General features: G+C 40.3%; 1 protein-coding gene across 2 annotated transcripts in view; it reads right to left on the reverse strand.

Annotated features, from left to right (window-relative positions):
• Window positions 1-20,784, reverse strand: part of LOC138647822 (G-protein coupled receptor family C group 5 member D-like) — a 40,304-nt gene that overhangs the window by 7,459 nt on the left and 12,061 nt on the right. For both annotated transcript variants that reach the window (XM_069737095.1, XM_069737096.1), the window contains exons 2-3: window positions 8,459-9,398; window positions 1,644-1,708 (exon numbers count right to left, since the gene is read on the reverse strand). In XM_069737095.1, coding sequence (XP_069593196.1) covers window positions 1,644-1,708; window positions 8,459-9,365 — 972 coding nt within the window. In that variant the 5' untranslated portion in view covers window positions 9,366-9,398. The remainder of the gene's footprint in view (window positions 1-1,643; window positions 1,709-8,458; window positions 9,399-20,784) is intronic.

Raw genomic sequence — 20,784 nt, forward strand, 5'->3', positions numbered from 1 at the left:
TCTTTCTGAAGGTCTTTTGAAGTCAAGCAGGGTTTCTGATTTTTCTCTCTAGCAATCCTACAAGTAGCTCCCACTGAAATTTTGCTTGGTCTTCCAGACCTTATCTTGAACTCCACTGTTCCTGTTAACTGCCATTTCTTTATTACATTTCAAACTGCGGAAAGGGAAACTTGAAAATGCTTTGCTATCTTCTTATAGCCTTCTCCTGCTTTGTGGGCCTCCACCATTTTCTTTTTCAGAGTGCTAGGCAGCTACTTAGAAAAACACATGGCTGCTGGTTTTGGCACAAGATTAGAGGAAGCTGGGTTTTTATAAAGCTGGGAAATTTGCATCACAGGAAAGGCGAGGGCCTTTCCTAACGAGGTTAATTAAGGTCTGAAACCTTGGTCAAAGTTATCTCAGCACACAAATCGCACAGGGTGACTAAACTTCTGCATCTGCACACCCGATAATTGCAGTTTCTGCATTTAAAGCTAAATTGAATTGTCCAGGTTTGGGGCCCAAGCTGACAGTCGCTCTATGTGACTGCAGACTTGTTAAACCTTACAGTGTGTGTGATGTCAGCATTTGCTGGTTCCATGATGAGGCAGGTACGTAACCACAAGGGTGCAATTTGCACACTTCTGGGTACATTCCAACTACACCTATCCAGCCTCACTCAATTCCCTTTCCCTGAGCAAGGCTGCACACATCTAGTCAGTACTTAGCTAGATTCATACAAATTGAATATTTGTGGTTGTGCGCTCTCCCGCTTCCAGCAACGGAGAATCCTGACATATAGAGTGACTACAGAATTGCACCACAAGCCTAGACAACCCCTTGAAGCACTATATGCTTAGAGTAGACTGAGAAGCTGGCAGTCACTGTAGAGGAATGCAAAAGGAACAGAGAATTGCTGGATCCACAGCAGTAGGACTAAAAAGGAGGACATCTACATCTCAATATAATCTAAAATTTAAAAAATTACTTTGATGCATAAACAGTTAAATAAATTACTAAAAGCACATGTGGAATCTACAGGTGGCCATAACCTGTATGCAAGAGATTTGGAGCTACAGTACCTACACAAAAGCGGAGCTCCAACTACTATAAAGATGTTTCAACTTAGGCCTAAAGCTTGGCGTGCTGACCCCTTAGCGCTTTATGATGGATATGTAAGTTATGGAGTATGTCAGAATGTTTGGAGCAGGCTCAGAAGCTTTCCCCGTTCTACATAGGGAAGATGCTATTAGTAGTTTATCAGTCCCTGACATTTGAGACACTTGGTTTATTGATTACTTAAATGGTGTATGTTTTTTAATTATTTAATAAAAAACGATTTTAATTGGGTAAAAAAAAAAGATGGTTGTGCTTTTCTGTGTCACTACTGGTTGCAGTGATATGTGATATGTGATATGGCGGAATTTTCATCACACATATTCTGCCTGAGTATATGCAGAGATTCAATAGAAATTCTGCCTCCTGAGCTGCACACTTCTGAGTGGGGTTTTGAACAATGGTTGGGGGTCTCAGGATCCAGATTCCATCAATCCACAAGGAATTGTACTACTACAAAATACATATAAAGAATTAGTAAGGTTTAGTTAGACTGTAAGGATCAGTTACGGTGAAGTCTTGGATATTCTGTAAGGTTCAATACTCACCCTCAGTGCTAATGTCGCATCAAACCGTGGAACAGAAGATGGTGAACTTCTTCCAGAATCCTGGGCTGTTAAGAGAAAAAAAAAACAGACTAATTGTAATGTCAGCAGCCATAGTTTCTTATTAATGTTGATTTGAACAGTCTCAGGAAAGCATACATGGCTGCTATTAACAATCCACATATTTACCAACATAACAATTACAACGGATACTCCAAAATGTAGTGAATAGGCACCTGGAGAACAAGAAGGCTTTTTATTTGTGCTACCACTCCCAGTTACTGACATTTTTCTTCTAATAGGTGTGTTCTGTGCGTATTTAACAATACTATACTCAGTATATATAATTATACAATTTACTGCAAGAGAAAAGGGACTTCCAAATTACTTATAATTTTACTGTATTTTATTTTATCTTCCACTATGATGATAACTTTCATAACATTGACAAAGTTGGATTTTCATTGTAATTCCCATGAATAGGTTCATGTTAACATTACAAATCTCTCTATGGTGAGTTAAATATTTGTATTAAATGATTGTATTTAAAATAAGTTGTATTTTAGTTTTGTCCAACTACTGAGCTGTAAATTCAGGCAAATGAAGGTTTGCATTGGCTGTAGTGCTGCTCCACATTCTAAAGAGGTACATACATATGGAGAAAATTTGGCTCAGCAAGTGTAGAATAAATGATCTTCTGATGAATGATCAGAATGCGTCACAGCCAAACATGTTAGTGCATATTGACAGTAACAGTTGATCAAACTTTACTATTAGCAGTACTTAATTTCAAAAGGTACAGTAGTAATAAAGTTAAATATATAAAGAAATAAGGTAAAAGTATTTTCTGCACAGAGCAGCTTGTATTTTTTACTTTTAGATGCGATGTTAAACATCACATATTTTGCACTATGCTTCCCTTTCATTTTTCTGCCTTTTTTTAGTCATACCTTCTGGGTAGATCCCAAAAGAGCTATTATAGTACGAAATTCTCAAAAAGTTAAGACTGGCTATGGGAGCATAACACATAGTGCATTACAGCCTGCTGCGTTTTGGACTGCACAGTCGTAAACCTCAAAAGCTCATGGTGACTGATGTTCGCGAACAAAGCACTGAAGATGGGCATGTAAACATCAGAACTGAAGAGTCACTTTTTTGTGTCATGACACGGAGAAGAGATGACACCAGATAGCATTGTGGGCAGAAGACAAATTGACGGAGGCAGTGTTATGCTCTATTTCTGTAGGAATCCCTGCATCCTGCCATTCATGTGAATCATACTTTTACTTTAATACCTAACACCTAGCTAAATATTGTTAAAGGACAAGAATATCAAGATGGCATCCTCACGTTACCTATTGGCAGTGGCCTCTTTCAGAAGGTTATTACACTATATCACGCTGCAAAAATTGTTCAGTAAATGTTTAAGGAATCTCAGAAAAAGTTTGTTCAAAGGATATCTGTCAGTAAGATCAACCCTCCTAAACCATATATATGAGCATGTCGGTCATAGGAAGCTGAATAACATGATACCTTGGTATCTTAGATCCGATGTCTTATTCCAGAGAAATCAATGTTTTTCTTATATATAAATGACCTCTTCCAGGCTCGGGGCGGATGGAGTCTGGAAAATAACTCTGCCTCCAGAGCAGCTTTAACATGAAGGAGGAGTTACCAGTGTGATGGCTGCTCTCTGCTCTCCTGACCTCACTGCAGAGCTGTGTGTGGTTATACCTGACACATCTGCATGTTCCTCTCAGCTTCAGCTTCCAGCTCACAGGCAGCCAGGGCTGCAATACAGCAAAGCTGAGAGAGCTGCAAATAATGTGTTTGTAAGGAGACAAAGTTCAGTTCTCCTATTCTGGGTTAGTTACATGTCTCACACTGGTAACTGCCCTTCATTTAAAATCTGGAGGCAGATTCTCATTCAGATCAGTGCATGCCCTTATAGACATCTTAGGATGGTTAATCCTACTGACAGATTCTCTTTAAGGAACATAAGAAAGAGTTCAAGGCATTGACTTGGCCTCCAAATTCCCTAGATCTCGATTAAATTGAGGATCGGTGGGATGTGCTAGAAAAACAAGTCTGATTCATGAAGGTTCTGCATTGCAACATATAGGACTTAATGGATCAGCTGTTAATGTCGTAGGAGTCAGATACCACCACACCCTATGAGGTCTCCTGGAGTTCATGCCTTAAGGGCTCAGAGCTGTTATGCCGACACGAGGGAAGCCTACACAATTTATGTAGGTGACTTAAATATTATGGCTGCTTAGTTTATGCATTTAATAAAAGTCATTGCAGCAAAACACAAACTCTTTATCATGGACAATAGAAATGTATTTATAATTTGTGAACATGTCACATTGTGAGTATCACTGTATATAATAGAAGATTGTGTGATGGTTTATCCTAAGTAGCTCCTTGCTAATGGTGCCTTTACTTTGGCCAAATTGAACTTAACCCACCGAAAGTTCTGATACTCAACATTTATGACACGTTTCTTCGAAACAGCTACACAATAGAACAAAAGACGTTTACATCTATATATTTGCATCAGGCGTTGGGTATTTTGTGGGTGCATGACTCAACCCGAACCAGAGACAATAGCTATTTATATCACATACCTCAGAGACTGACACACCCCTGCACTTTTAATGTCACACCTGCCCTTTTAAATATATATTTGTAAAAAACAAGTTTGTGTAGCCAGCCATTAATTTTGAAATTAGGCATGAGTCATGATTATCAATAGCAATGACATCAAAACTTAATCAAAACTTAGTCTATACTTCCCCGAGTTTGAAGTATTTTCCCACTCAACATTCTTCTGCGAATAACTTTAGGTATTTACTTACTAAAACACAGACAGGTATTTCCAGCTGGTACCAACCATACTGACCCAGTTTTACTAAGACCACACTGCTCCATGTTTTAGGGTAAGTTCCCACAGTGCAAAAACAAGTACGTATTCGCTTGCTGAAAATCTGCTCCATTTACAATGCCAGAAAAACAAATGAGATTTTAAGAAATCTCATGCACATGCTGCAAAACATTTCCGCAGTTTAAACTAGCAGGAGCTGCAGGTTTGAGATATAAGCCATGCCAATTTATGATACGGATATACAGGTGCTTCTCACAAAATTAGAATATCATCAAAAAGTTAATTTATTTCAGTTATTCAATCCAAAAAGTGAATCTCATATATTATATAGAGTAATTACAAACATAGTGATCTATTTCAAGTGTTTATTTCTGTTAATGTTGAGGATTATGGCTTACAGCCAAGGAAAACCAAAAAGTCATTATCTCAGTAAATTAGAATAATTAACAAAAAACACATGCAAATGCTTCCTAAGTGTTTAGAAAGGTCCCTTAGTCTGTTTCAGTAGGTTCCACAATCATGGGGAAGACAGCTGACTTGACAGATGTCCAGAAGGCAGTCATTGACACACTCCACAAGGAGGGTAAGCCACAAAAGGACAGAAGAAGGCTGTTCACAGAATGCTGTATCCAAGCATATTAATAGAAAGTTGAGTGGAAGGAAAAAGTGTGGTAGAAAAAGGTGCACAATCAACCGGGATAACAGCAACCTTGAAAGGATTGTTAAGAAAAGGGCATTCAAAAATATGGGGGAAATTCACAAGGAGTGGTCTGCTGCTGGAGTCGTTTCAAGAGCCACCACACACAGATGTATCCAGGACATGGGCTACAAGTGGCACATTCCTTGTGTCAAGCCACTCATGACCAATAGACACAAGTGTCTTACCTGGGCCAAGGAGAAAAAGAGCTGGACTGTTGCTCAGTGGTCCAAGGTGTTGTTTTCAGATGAAAGTACATTTTGTATTTCATTTAGAAATCAAGGTCCCAGAGTCTGGAAGAAGGGTGGAGAGGCCACAATCCAAGCTGCTTGAGGTCTAGCGTAAAGTTTCCACAATCAGTAATGGTTTGGGGAGCCATGTCTTCTGCAGGTGTAGGTCCACTGTGTTTTATCAAGACCAAAGTCAGCGCAGCCATCTACCAGGAAATTTTAGAGCACTTCATGCTTCCCTCTGCCGACAAGCTATTTGGAGATGGAAATTAAATTTTCCTGCAGGACTTGGCACCTGACCACACTGTCAAAAGTACCAAAACCTGGTTTAAAAGCAACAGTATCACTGTGTTTGATTGGCCAGCTAACACGCCTGACCTTAACCTCATAGAGAATCTATGGGGTATTGTCAAGAGGAATATGAGAGACACCAGACCCACAATGCAAACGAGCTGAAGGCTGCTATCAAAGCAACCTGGGCTTCCATAACACCTCAGCAGTGCCACAGGCTGATAGCCTCCATGCCATGTCGCATTGATGCAGTAATTGGTGCAAAAGGGGCTCTGACCAAGTATTGAGTGCATTTACTGAACATATTTCAGTAGGCAAACATTTCGGATTTTAAAATCATTTTTCAAGCTGGTGTTATAAAGTATTCTAATTTACGGAGATAATGACTTTTATGTTTTCATTGGCTGCAAGTCATAATCATCAACATTAACAGAAATAAACACTTGAAATAGATCACTCTGTAATGACTCTATATAATATATGAATTTCAGTTTTTGTATTGAAGAACTAAAATAAATTAACTTTTTGATGATATTCTAATTTTGTGAGAAGCACTTGTTGATGTAAGTTTTACCCTTGGTTGTGCAAACAGTGAAATGTGCTGCTCTGTAGAACCTTTTTTGCAATAATTTCGCAATGGGTATCACTGCAAAATGTCATTAATTAAAACTAATATATTCACAAAGGAATAGTATTTATAAAGGGTATATTCAGCCAAAATAATCCTTCTAATAAATTATAGATACATATAAGAAGATCATAACACCAAATTTCTTAATAAAAAAGCAAATCTTAAAGGGCCTCCTTAATTACTTAATTAAAGAAGCAATCCCATTAAGGTTTTTATCCTCATACTATATTGCAGTCATCATATTACATGACAATGTGTATTTACAATTTCTCTATCCAGCTAATTCTTCTGTTTTCCATTAGGTCAATTCATCACAGGATTAAAAACAGAATAGCTCAATCCTTCTAAGCTTTATGTCATGATTAAAACTACAATTCTACATCACCGCAAAGTCCGTGGTAGGAGGAAGGACTGGAGAACCTGGGTCAGGAGTTGAAGTGGAGCTGGGTTACCAAGGACTTTGCAGTGATGTAGAATTGTAGTTCCATTGATGACTCGTGCAAGGAATATAGACTTTCTGGTTCTACATAAATCTTAGAAGGATTCAGCTTGTCAGTTTTTAATCATGTGATGTCATAGACCTAATGGAAAACAGAAGAATTAACTGGGTATAAGGGTAAAATGAGCAAAAAGTACATATTGCCATGTAATATGATGATTGCAATATATTAAGAGGATAAAAACTTTGTTGGCAGTGCTTTTTTAAGACTGGTATTACACATAATGGTCTTAAAGAAGAGACGTGGTGGAGTAAGATGCACCTAATTCATCATGCCTCTTAATAAATTAGGCACATCTTTTAAGTGCTGTGCGCCTCCGTCAGAGCTTTCTGGTTAATTTTATAGCACTAAAGTATAATAAATTATGATAAATCAAAATGGCTGGTTTAGCTACACCTTGTACTCCCAGCTCAGCACAATTTCCCTCACATATGCCTCTTTAATACTTTGCTATACAGAAGAGTTCATGGCTAGCTCAAAGACTGCAAGATGCCTAAGTCCAGTGGCTGCAAAACATCAATTGTTTCTTTATTGCTCAAGGTTTTCCCCACTTGTGTTAAACATGTCTAAATGTTCCAGACCAGCAACCTGTCAAAACTTCTGCTTTTATAGAGGTGGTTATACTTGCTAATGAATAATTAATAAACTACATTTGATTTTGCAGCACCTGGCTACTCCTTACCCACTTAATTTCTATGGAAACAGTAAGGGTTAATAAATTAACTTTTCACATTACTTCTGCATTTGGCATAATATTTGTTAAATAAATAATTACATTTGTCATGTGTTGTTACCTAATTTTTAGACCTTTTAAAGACCAAATATTTGCAATTATCATATTCTGATATGTAAAACGCTTACATTTAAAGAGGGTGCACTTAGTTTTTCTCATGACTGTATATTTTAGATATTACCGTAAAATGTACTTAGTAGTTTTAAGAGGTTATTTTTTTCTAACAGAGAGTAAGGGACCATTTGCAAGTGAACATCATTCTGGAGCGACCTTCCAAGACATACAATTATTCTTACATATAAATGTATATTTAATTTTAAGACCGCTCATCTTTTACTATTTTCCTATTTTTCCGATGGGAGGATATACTGTTAACAAACAATCACTTTTAGGCTGTAAAAGATTTGATCAATGTCAAAAAGCAATGTGTCACTGAAATCGTAACATGTCTGCATTGCACAATGACAGGACACATTGAATCAATGATGCGATATTATACCCGCTTTTCGTAAAAGGCCCGTACCTACACCCATTTTAATATATTGGCTCTACAACTCAGCTTTGTTAAAAATAACTTGTATTTGACTTTCTGCTCCCACATAACTGCCAAGGTATTAATAATCAGAGAATAAAATGGCTTGGTGTGATCTAAGACGTTCCTAGAACACATAAGACAAAGGTTAGATTACATTTCACCATTGTTATCGCTTGGTATAATGTAACTACAACGTTGCACCTCAGTATCAGGTAATGTAAAAATAAAAATAAATGAAAGTGTATATAAAACCTGGAAAAAAGCAACCCTCTCCTTAGTGATAGAAAATAGCTGATATCTATATGTAAACTTACCTTGGGATATATCATCTTGACAGAATACTCGATTGTCAACTCCAACAGTTTGCCGCAGAAGATGTGGTTGTGACTGGTTACACGGTTTGGCACAATTTGATTGTTGTCGAGTCATCAAGCAAAGCTCGGGGACCATGTACATAATGAGGAAAACCCATCCATTGGCAACTAAAGCAATGGCTCTCACGGGGTCATCCCACTGAGGATTAGTTCCTAAAGATATATTCCCTCTTAACAACATAGAAATCCAAGCTACCCAAATGCCAATTGAGAAAAACATTGTTACATAAATATGGACACTATGTCGTTTCCAGTACGTGCAAAGTCCACACATAGCTATCATTGAAACGATAAAAGTGACAGCCATCAATGCCAGAACATAGATAAGTATAAGCACAAAGTCAAGGTTACGGGCTGGAAGATTTGCCGTTGCCAGATTGCATTGAACCATATTTCTTCCCAGATAGATTGCTACATAAAGAATAGCTATAATAATTTGTACAAATGACAGGGAAATGACTGTGATCAGCATCACCCACCAGGACATCCCCAGTCCACCCCTAACCAGTCTCACTAATTTACTAGCATGAACTAAAAGGCAAGAAAAACAGATGGCAAATAGCACTCCAAAAAGAAAGAAACGCGTTGGGCAAGTCTGTGCGTTAAGTCTGATGATGAAAGCAAATGTAAGACCAAATATTCCAAGTGTGCCAATAAGGAAGATGAACTGAATAGGCACCAAAGCCCGTTTGGCATTGTCACAAATACGTGGCACCATAATAAGAAGTGCTAGCATGAGAGCGATAGTAAACAGAACTCCTGCTGCAGCCAGTGTTTCCAGCACAATGCCCCATGCAGCCTGTGCACTGCACAAAAAGATATAGTCGTTACCAACATTGCAAGACATCTTGTTTTACGCCTGTACCAGGTCTGCCAGAGTCTGTCAAGAAAAAAATAAATGTTATAATTAGTAAAAACATGAAAACTTTACCGCTAAACAAAATGCCTGTATTTATGCTATGTAGGATTCAGAAGTCATAATAACCCAATGTATAGGATACACATATAGAAGTCATGGTCTTAGTACAGACAATGGTATCATGTCCCCACTGGAGACAGCGTGGTCAGCTCATGGGAATCAATAACTAACCTTGTGGAGATAGCCATGAGACCCAACAAAGGATCTAGTGGCACAGGGCTATTCCAGTGGTCTTCGCATGTTATTGTTTAGCACCCTGCGGGGTATCCTAGAGGAACGTACCTCCACTAATCAGATATCAGTGCCATGGTACAGCTGTGTGCCGCCAAAGTCTATGCTAATACGACACCCGTAACATGCTTAACAAAAAGTGTTAAAGTCACGAGCTAGATACATTTATATCATGGGACAATATATAAGCTGGGCAGGCACTACGCAGCCAACAGCTTCCTGTTTAACCACGTAAATGATGCTGTCCATCACTGATAGTGGCATGTAAATGGTGCAATTGCTCATGCTCCGGTTCCCATGGTCCCCCCGTACAACACAATTGTGGGGTGCAGATAGGAGGAGACCCATGGATGTCATCTTACTCTTCCTATAAAGACAGGCAAGTGGTTGGGCTTCATAGGAGAATGCCAATTTAACTGTATACTCCTATATAACATTATTATAATATATAGAACACGAGATCAAGAAGGTACAAGTCCTCTAAATGGATTAAAAGTAATAGAAACAATTTTTTTCCAACTGTTTATTTTCAGAAAGTTTTTTTCACAAACAAAAATACTTTCGCTATACTACAGTCATTATGGAAAAATGTTTTATATTATTATTATTATTTATTTATATAGCACCATTAATTCCATGGTGCTGTACATGAGAAAGGGGTTACATACAGAGTTATAGATATAATTTACAGAACACAAATTTACGATGACAGACTAGTACAGAGGACCCTGTCCTTGCGGACTTAAATTCTATACATATATATTTATATATACAGTGCCTTGCAAAACTATTCGGCTCCCTGGAACTTTTCAACCATTTCCCACATATCATGCTTCAAACATAAAGATTAGTGATGAGCGAATATACTCGGTACTCGAGATTTCCCGAGCACAGTCGGGTGTCATCTGAGTATTTGTAAGTACTCGGAGATTTCGTTTTCAGTGCCTTAGCTGAATGATTTACATCTGTTAGCCAGCATAAGTACATGTGGGGATTCCATAGCAACCAGGCAACCCCCACATGTACTTATGCTGGCTAACAGATATAAATTATTCAGCTGCGGCATTAAAAACTAAATCTCCGAGTACTTATAAATACTCGGAGGACACCCGAGCGTGCTTGGGAAATCTCGAGTACCTAGTATATTCGCTCATCACTAATAAAGATACCAAATGCAAATTTTTGGTGAAGAGTCAACAACAAGGGGAACACAATTGTGAAGTTGAACGAAATGTACTGGTTATTTTAAATATTTTTGGAAATTCAAAAACTGAAAAGTTGAGCGTGCAATATTTTTCGGCCCCTTTACTTTCAGTGCAGCAAACTCACGCCAGAAGTTCATTGTGGATCTCTGAATGATCCAATGTTGTCCTAAAGGCCTAATGATGATAAATATAATCCACCTGTGTGTAATCAAGTCTCCATATAAATGCACCTGCTCTGTGATAGTCTCAGGGTTCTGTTTGAAGCACAGAGAGCATCATGAAGACCAAGGAACACAACAGGCAGGCCCGTGATACTGTTGTGGAGAAGTTTAAAGCCGGATTTGGATACAAAATGATTTCCAAAACTTTAAACATCCCAAGGAGCACTGTGCAAGCGATCCTATTGAAATGGAAGGAGTATCATACCACTGCAATCTACCAAGACCCGGCCGTCCCTCTAAACTTTCATCTCAAACAAGGAGAAGACTGATCAAAGATGCAACCAAGAGGCCCATAATCACTCTGGATGAACTGCAGAGATCTACAGCTGGGGTGGGACAGTCTGTCCATAGGACAACAATCAGTCGTACACTGCACAAATCTTGCCTTTATGGTAGAATGGCAAAAAGAAAGCCATTTCTCAATGATATCCATAAAAAGTGTTGTTTAAAGTTTGCAACAAGCCACCTGGGAGACAAACCAAACATATGGAAGAAGGTGCTCTGGTCAGATGAAACCAAAATTGAACTTTTTGGCAGCAATGCCAAAAGATATGTTTGGTGTGAAGGCAACACAGCTCATCACCCTGAACACACCATCCCCACTGTCAAACATGGTGGTGGCAGCATCATGGTTTGGGCTTTCTTTTCTTCAGCAGGGACAGGGAAGATGGTTAAAATTGATGGGAAGATGGATGGAGCCAAATACAGGACCATTCTTGAAGAAAACCCATTGGAGTCTACAAAAGACCTGAGACTGGGACGAATATTTGTCTCCCAACAAGACAATGATCCCAAACATGAAACAAAATCTACAATGGAATGGTTCACTAATAAATGTATCTAGGTTTTAGAATGGCCAAGTCAAAGTCCAGACCTCAATCCAATCGAGAATCTGTGGAAAGAGCTGAAAACTGCTGTTCATAAACGATCTCCATCAAACCTCACTGAGCTCGAGCTTTTTGTCATGGAAGAATGGGCAAGAATTTCAGTCTCTCGATGTACAAAACTGATAGAGACATACATCAAGCGACGTGCAGCTGTAATCGCAGCAAAAGGTGGCGCAAAATATTATTAAGTTAAAGGGGCCAAATAATATTGCACGCCCCACTTTTCACTTTTTGAATTTCCACAAAAATTTAAAATAACCAATAAATTTCGTTCAACTTCACAATTGTGATCCACTTGTTGATTCTTCACCAAAAGTTAACATTTGGTATCTTTATGTTTGAAGCAAGATATGTGGGAAAAGGTTGAAAGGTTCCAGGGAGTCGAATACTTTCGCAAGGCACTGTATATATATATATATATATATATATATATATATACACACTGTATATACAGGATGGGTCATGTATATGGAGACACCTAAATAAAATAGGAATGGTTGGTGATATCAACTTCCTGTTTATGGCACATTAGTATATGGGAGGGGGAAAACTTTTCAAGATGGGTGGTGACCATGGCGGCCATTTTAAAGTTGGCCATTTTGGATCCAACTGTATTTTTCCAATGGGAAGAGGGTCATGTGACGCATCAAACTTATTGAGAATTTCACAAGAAAAAAATGGTGTGCTTGGTTTTAATGTAACTTTATCCTTTCATGAGTTATTTACAAGTTTCTCTTTGTTTACAGCCATTGACATGTCGCAGAGGTTAACACGTGAGGAGTGGATAGAAATTGTGTGATTGTCTGGTGAACGCAGTACCCGGGTCATTGCAGCAGATTTCAATGCAAGACACCCTACGCAAGAAAACTGTCACCATTCCCATGTTATTTAGGTGTATCCATATAAATGGTTCACCCAAAAAAGATTGCCTCATCACTGAACATAATGTTCTGTGTAAACTGAGGGTCCTGTTCCATTTTTTGTTTTTCCCATTCATCAAATTCAGGACTCTGATTGAAATCTGCTGCAATGACCCGGGTACTGCATTCACCAGACATCAACATAATTTTCCATCCGCTCCTCACGTGTTAACCTCTGCGGCATGTCAGTAGCTCTAAGCAAAAAGAAACTTGTAAATAACTCATGAAAGAATAAAGTTACGTTAAAACCAAGCCCCATTGTTTTTCGTGTTAAATTCGCAATATGTTTGATGTGTCACATGACCCTCTTCCTATTGGAAAAAATAAAGTTGGATCTAAAATGGCCAACGTTAAAATGGCCGCCATGGTCACCACCCATCTTGAAAAGTTTTCCCCTCCCATATACTAATGTGCGACAAACAGGAAGTTGATATCACCAACCATTCCCATTTTATTTAGGTGTATCCATATACTGTATATGGCCGACCCTATAGATATATATAGATATATATATATATATATATATATAATATATAAGAAGAAAAATTTATAAAAAAATCAAATTGATATCACCTCATCCATAAAAGTCCAGTCTATCAAAATATAAAATTAGTTAGCCCATATGGTGAATGACATAAAGACAAAAAAAATGGAAATAAGATAATTGTTGTTTTTAATTTGCGGCGCATCCAGAAGCAATGCTGTTAAAATATCACAGACTCAAAATGGTATCAATAAAAATGTCAAGCCCTCACATAGCCACATCGATGGAAAAAAATTAAGGGCAAGACAATTTTTTTTTTTTTTTTTTACAAATGTCCTTATTTCAACAATAGAAAAAAAATTACTATTTTTTTCCATTTTGTAAAGTGAATGACGTCATTCAAAGCTACAACTTGTCCCCCCAAAAAAATATTGAAGACAAAATGAAAAATGTTAAATTGAAAATAAAAATAAAAAAATCTAAAAGAACACAAAAAAGTTATAATTCTTGGAAGAAGGGCAAGAAAAAAATGAAAAGATGAAGAGTCGTCTGTTCAGGAAAGAGTAATATAAATAGTAAGTAGGCAGCATAACAGAAAATATATTCTTTAAAAAAAATAACTATTTTTGGAGTAGACTAATAAAGAAAAGTCACCAGCATTGCAAACACAAACAATTTACTGTGCATAAAAAGCTAGTAAACATGCCAGAAAACAGGTCCAATACTGACCCCATGGGTAACTGCGACTTGAGGAGATTCCACTGATAATTGTGTGATTATAATCACATTGTTTTTTTGTTATCACTAAACCAGTTGTGAACTTTCTGTGCCGACCGCTATGAGATGCAGAGAAGTCATCGTCTGGACTGTCAGGGATGCACATGGCTCCGCTTAGTGAGGCAATGAGCAGAATACTCTGTTACCAGTGTGTCACGAGGATACTGGGAACTCTGCGGACATGAGATCCCAGCACCGTCGGGTTACGCGCTGTCCGCACCTGCAGGCTTGGGGTCAATGTCGTCCCGGCACTGGGATTTGCCTATATTTCCCTATTTAAGGCAACGCTGCACTTCTCGCTTGATTAAACTCGTGAAATTTGAGAATTTACTGTATTCCTCATCATGTCATCTGTCATTAGCTTTACCAACACAAATACCAGTAGAAAAAAGGCATTCAGTGTGAGTTTCTTATTATTTATGCAGCATATTTTCAGATTAGAGTTTTGCTGCCTTTACTTGTATTTTAGACAGTATATTCTTTATCATCCTTTAATGCTTTTTCACTACCTTTTTGTTTAGTAGTGTAAAGGGATTGTCCAGTACTTTTGTATTAATGTCCTATCCACCAATAGAAAAATATTGATGCATATTTTATTATGAGGAAATCCAAAAGGTACAGTCATAACGCTTCAGTCCCAAAATCTTTGTCCAGGTCTCAACACATTGCTGTATGGCCACATTTGACTAGCACTGGCTGTATAACGTCTTTTCTGTACTCTACAACAATCTGTGTCTGATGAAGGTCCTTATTTTGGGACCTAAACATTACCACTGTACTTTTTGGATTGCCTTAAAATAAAATTTGCACATATATTTCTTTATTTAAGTGCCGAGTACTTTTATATACCTAATGGTGTGGAAACCTTCTCACACACCCCCCTCCTTGAAGAAGTGCTGAATACCCCCAACACACTATCATTAGGGTAGATCATCAATACCAGATCGGTGCTGATGCGACACCTGCCAATCAGCCGTTCACAGTCGAATATGCTCTGTTGTGGAGCGGCACAACACAGCGCCTTCAACTGTATAGTGGCCGCGATCGAATATTACACCTCCGCTACTATTAGAATAAATAGGGGTGTATCTACTAGATTGCGGCTACTATAGTGATGACTGAGTTACAGGTGCTTCTCTCAAAATTAGAATATCATCAAAAAATGTATTTAAGTTTTTCAATACAAAAAGTGAAACTCATATATTATAGAGTCATTACAAACAGAATGATCTATTTCAAGTGTTTATTTCTGTTAATGTTGATGATTATGGCTTACAGTCAATGAAAACCCAAAAGTCATTATCTCAGTAAATTAGAATAAATAACAAAAAACATCTGCAAAGGCTTCCTAAGTGTCCCTTAGTCTGTTTCAGTAAGCTCCACAATCATGGGGCAGACTGCTGACCTGACAGATGTCCAGAAGGCAGTCACTGACACACTCCACAAGGAGGGAAAGCCACAAAAGGTCATTGCTAAAGAAGCTGGCTGCTCACAGAGTGCTGTATCCAAGCATATTAATGGAAAGTTGAGTGGAAGGAAAAAGTGTGGTGGAAATAGGTGCATAATCTACTCTCACATGTTTCTTCTGCAACCAAACTATGCAACAACCTTAACACTATAGAGAATCTATGGAGTATTTTCAAGAGAAAGATGAGAGACACCAGACCCAACAATGCAAATGAGCTGAAGGCTGCAATCAAAGCAACCTGGTCTTCCATAACACCTCAGCAGTGCCACAGGCTGATCGCCTCCATGCCATGCCGCATTGATGCAGTAAATGATGCCAAAGGAGCCCCGACCAAGTATTGAGGCCATTTGCTGAACATACATTATAGTAGGCCAAGATTTCAGATTTTAAAATAATTTTTCAAGCTGGTGTTATAAAGTATTCTAATTTACTGAGATAATGACTTTTGGGTTTTCATTGGCAGTATGCCATAATAATCAACATTAACAGAAATAAATGCTTGAAATACATCACTCTGTTTGTAATGACTTTACAGCTCTGGCAAAAATTAAGAGACCCAAAACCCTGTCATGGGCAGTCCAATCTCCAGACCTGAACCCCATTGAAAGCCTCTGGAATGTAATCAACAGGATGATGGATAGTCACAAGCCATCAAACAAAGAAGAACTGCTTAAATTTTTGTGCCAGAAGCAGTGTGAAAGACTGGTGGAAAGCATGCCAAGACGCATGAAAGCTGTTATTAAAAATCATGGTTATTCCACAAAATATTGATTTCTGAACTCTTCCGGAGTTAAAACATTAGTATTGTTGTTTCTAAATGATTATGAACTTGTTTTCTTTGCATTATTTGAGGTCTGAAAGTACTTGTTTTTTTCTTATTTTGACCATTTCTCCTTTTTCGGAAAAAAAACAAAACAAAATGTATTGCTTGGAAATTCAGAGACATGTTGTCAGAAGTTTATTTAATAAAAGAACAATTTACATTTTCCTCAAAAATATACTTATAAAGAGAAAAATCAGACAAACTGAGTATTTTGCAGTGGTCTCTTACTTTTTGCCAGAGCTGTGCATAATATATGAGCTTCACCTTTTGCTATTGACGAACTGAAATAAATTAACTTTTTGATGATATTCTAATTTTGTGAGAAGCACCTGTATGTTGCTTCACTCTGCAAATGATCACATTCGGTCATCACAAGCGTCGATAACTGTTGATCAAAAGGGGTGCCGCGTGTTGTACTCCCACTGATCTGATATTCCTGACCCATCATAAGGATAGGCTATCAATACCAAAGTACTGGACAACCATTTTAAGGGTCTAATTCACCAAACCGTTTTCTCCAGAAATCTGGCATAACACTATTTGAAATGTGTGAAATGCAGTTTTTACGACAGGGGGTTGGCGGAGCACAGCTCAACAAATTAATCATAATTTATGCCACAAAAGTGGCCTTAATTATATACAAGTGTATTCCAGGCTAGAGTACAAAACATCAGTCTGTGCCTACATGCTTTATTTTTATCATTTATAGGTGGATGTTTGATTTGCAATTCCCTTTCTCTTGATTGCAACTTTCTTGTTCCCGTAATGTAGACTTCTTTCAAAGGACCTACTTAACCATTAAATTGTATTATTTCCACATCCATATTTATATGGCAGTAAAACATCCTGCAGTCTTGTGATTTTCACACAAGCCACTAAATCTAATAATAGTCTGACACTATTCTGTAGAACTCTCTCATAAAGGCGCTTCCCAGGTTATTTTTTTAACCAGGTACATGGATGAAGTAGGCCATAACCGCCTAGTGTGTCTTCTGTGAATGTGTACCGTGGTGCAGGCGGCAACCATAGGTGAGGAAGTTGTCTTTTATGCCCACTTGGGTGTGTGGGCTTCGTCTGTAAGGGCATTCTTGCAGGCTGGGTGGTGCCGGTGACTTTGGCTTGTAAGAACCAGATCTTGAGAGGTTCAATGAAGGAGCCCACCAGTCAACAATAGCTTTTTACTGAACAGTAACTAATTATGTACAACTAGATGGTGGCCTGATTCTAACGCATCAGGCATTCTAGAATGCACAGCCACGTAGTATATAACACAGCCCACGTAGTATATAGCACAGCCACGTAGTACATAACACAGCCCATGTAGTATATAGCATAACCATGTAGTATATTGCACAGCCACATAGTATATAACACAGCCAGGGACAGACTGGCCCATCGGAGAATCAGAGGATTCTCCGGTGGGCCTAGGCCCTGACACCTGCTGGCATACAGTGCCAGCAGTGCCTAGGGCCCCCGCTGCTCCAGGGGCACCCAGCAAGTGGGGTGTCGCTAATAGCGGCACACCACGAAGCTGCTATGGGACCCCCAGTACCAGCGGAGAAGCAGCGGGTGACATGAAGCCTAAGCCTGTCCCCGCTGCCAAAGTGAAATGAATATTCACGCTTCCCCACACCCCCATGGGCGTGGAGAGGAGTGAATTCATTTCACTATAATAGCGGGCAGCATTTGCCGCAAATTGCGGCTAAACACTGCCCGCTATCAGAGCCCGCAGACCAGCTGCCCCCCCGCTGCTCCCTCAGGGGCCCCCAGGCTCACATGGCCGCTATGGGGTCATAAGCCAGGGGTCCCGGCGCCAATGCTGCCCCCCAGCGCTCGTTAATGGGGAGAGAGTGTCAGATGACGCTCCCTCTCCCATGATTCCTCTCGCCACTGACACACAGCAGGTGCACGATGACGTCAGCGCAGCTCCTGACATTTGAGCAGAGCCGCTGCTGGAGTCAGCGTGGGAGCGAGGAGGAGAGGTGAGTATTGTGGTTTTTTTGTGTTTTTTTATTATTGAGTCCTGGCTGGTTGTATGGGGGGGTGAGCTGCATGATGCCCTATGGGGCAAAAGGGGTGTGAGCTGCATGATGCTCTATGGGGCAAGGGGGGTGAGCTGCATGATGCCCTATGGGGCAAGGAGGGGGTGTGAGCTGCATGATGATCTCTGGGGCAAAAGGGGGGTGAGCTGCATGATGCCCTATGGGGCAAGGAGGGGGTGTGAGCTGCATGATGTCCTATGGGGCAAGGAGGGGTGTGAGCTGCATGATGCCCTATGGGGCAAGGGGGGTGAGCTGCATGATGCCCTATGGGGCAAGGAGGGGGTGTGAGCTGCATGATGCTCTCTGGGGCAAGGGGGGTGAGCTGCATGATGCCCTATGGGGCAAGGGGGGGTGAGCTGCATGATGCCTTATGGGGCAAGGGGGCGTGAGTTGCATGATGCCCTATGGGGCAAGGAGGGAGTGTGAGCTGCATGATGCTCTCTGGGGCAAGAGGGGTGTGAGCTGCATGATGCCCTATGGTGCAAGGAGGGGGTGTGAGCTGCATGATGCTCTCTGGGGGAAGAGGGGTGTGAGCTGCATGATGCCCTATGGGGCAAGGGGGGTGAGCTGCATGATGCCCTATGGGGCAAGGGGGGGTGAGCTGCATGATCATGATGCCCTATGGGGCAAGGAGGGGGTGTGAGCTGCATGATGCCCTATGGGGCAAGGGGGTGTGAGCTGCATGATGCCCTATGGGGCAAGGAGGGGGTGTGAGCTGCATGATGCCCTCTGGGGCAAGGGGGGTGAGCTGCATGATGCCCTATGGGGCAAGGAGGGGGTGTGAGCTGCATGATGCCCTATGGGGCAAGGGGGGGGTGAGCTGCATGATGCCCTATGGGGCAAGGAGGGGGTGTAAGCTGCATGATGCCCTATGGGGGAGTGAGCTGCATGATGCCCTATGGGGGGAGTGAGCTGCATGATGCCCTATGGGGAGGGTGAGCTGCATGATGCCCTATGAAGGTGAGCTGCATGATACCCTATGAGGGGGCTACATTATATTCCATGAAGGGGCAGCATTATACCTTATGAGGGGGGTTGCACTATACTCTAAGGGGGCTACATTATACCCTATGGGGGCTGCATTATATTCTGTGAGGGGGATACATTGTACCCTATGAGGGGGCTACTTTCTTTGAGGGGGCTACCCCAACCCCTGCTACATGATTAAGATGTGCACTACCTTATATTATACCCTGATATTAGCGTGTTTTACCACATAATTGGTGGTCTTGTATTTATTTCTATGTAGCTATGTAGTGGGCCCCAAGAATGATTTTCTCTGGTGGGCCCAAGGTGCTCTAGTCCGACGCTGAACACAGCCCACGCAGTATATAAGACAGCCACATAGCATATTGCACAGCCCACGTAGTATATAGCACAGTCACGTAGTATATTGCACAGGCACATAGTATATAGCACAGCCCACACAGTATATAACACAGCCCACGCAGAATATAGCACAGCCCACACAGTATATAACACAGCCCAGGCAGTATATAACACAGCCCACGCAGTATATAACACATCCCATGCAGTATATAACACAGCCCATAATTTCCCATAAGGGATGGGGCAGTGTTCTGGATCACTGCGTTGAGAAACATGTGATGGTGTCTCCGCAGTGTTGGATGTTTTGATCTCCCCGAGGTCATTCATCCTTATGTTTATAGTCCTTTTACTAGGCACTGCTCCTAATATCCAGTTTCCTACTCCACACTGATGAGGGGCAAATACCCCGAAACAGCTGTCTGTGGATGGATACCATGTTTTGGCACAGGGGTGATTTTCCTTTTTGGATGCTGTCCTTCCCTTGGTTGTTCCTTCCCGGTGAAAGACCTGGCTATGTATTGCTTGCGTTGAGAAACACGTGATGGTGTCTCCGCGGCTTTTCTACATGCAATTGCTGCAATGCATTCTTGGGACCAGAGCGCGAGGAGCGGGAAAGTCTGGTGCGGATGGCAGTGGACTTCGGAAGGTGAGAATATAATTTTTTTTCTTTAATTATTATTTTTAACATTCTATGTTTTTACTATTGATGCTGCATAGGCAGCATCAATAGTAAAAAGTGAAGCGGTGTTTAAATCCCGTCCTAATCTTGCTGATTGGTCGTGACCTGCCAGCCGTGACCAATCAGCGACCCAGGATTTCCGTTACAGACAGATGGAAGTTAGAAACAGAAGGAAGTAACCTTTAGGCAATTATATATATTGATAGATAGTAGGTGCATAACTTCATGAACTTTTCTATTAGAACATGGAGCATCTTCGCACACGGTGTCTCTACCTCTTC

This window comes from Ranitomeya imitator, chromosome 8 (assembly GCF_032444005.1).
Source record: "Ranitomeya imitator isolate aRanImi1 chromosome 8, aRanImi1.pri, whole genome shotgun sequence".
Taxonomy (NCBI): Eukaryota; Metazoa; Chordata; class Amphibia; order Anura; family Dendrobatidae; genus Ranitomeya; species Ranitomeya imitator.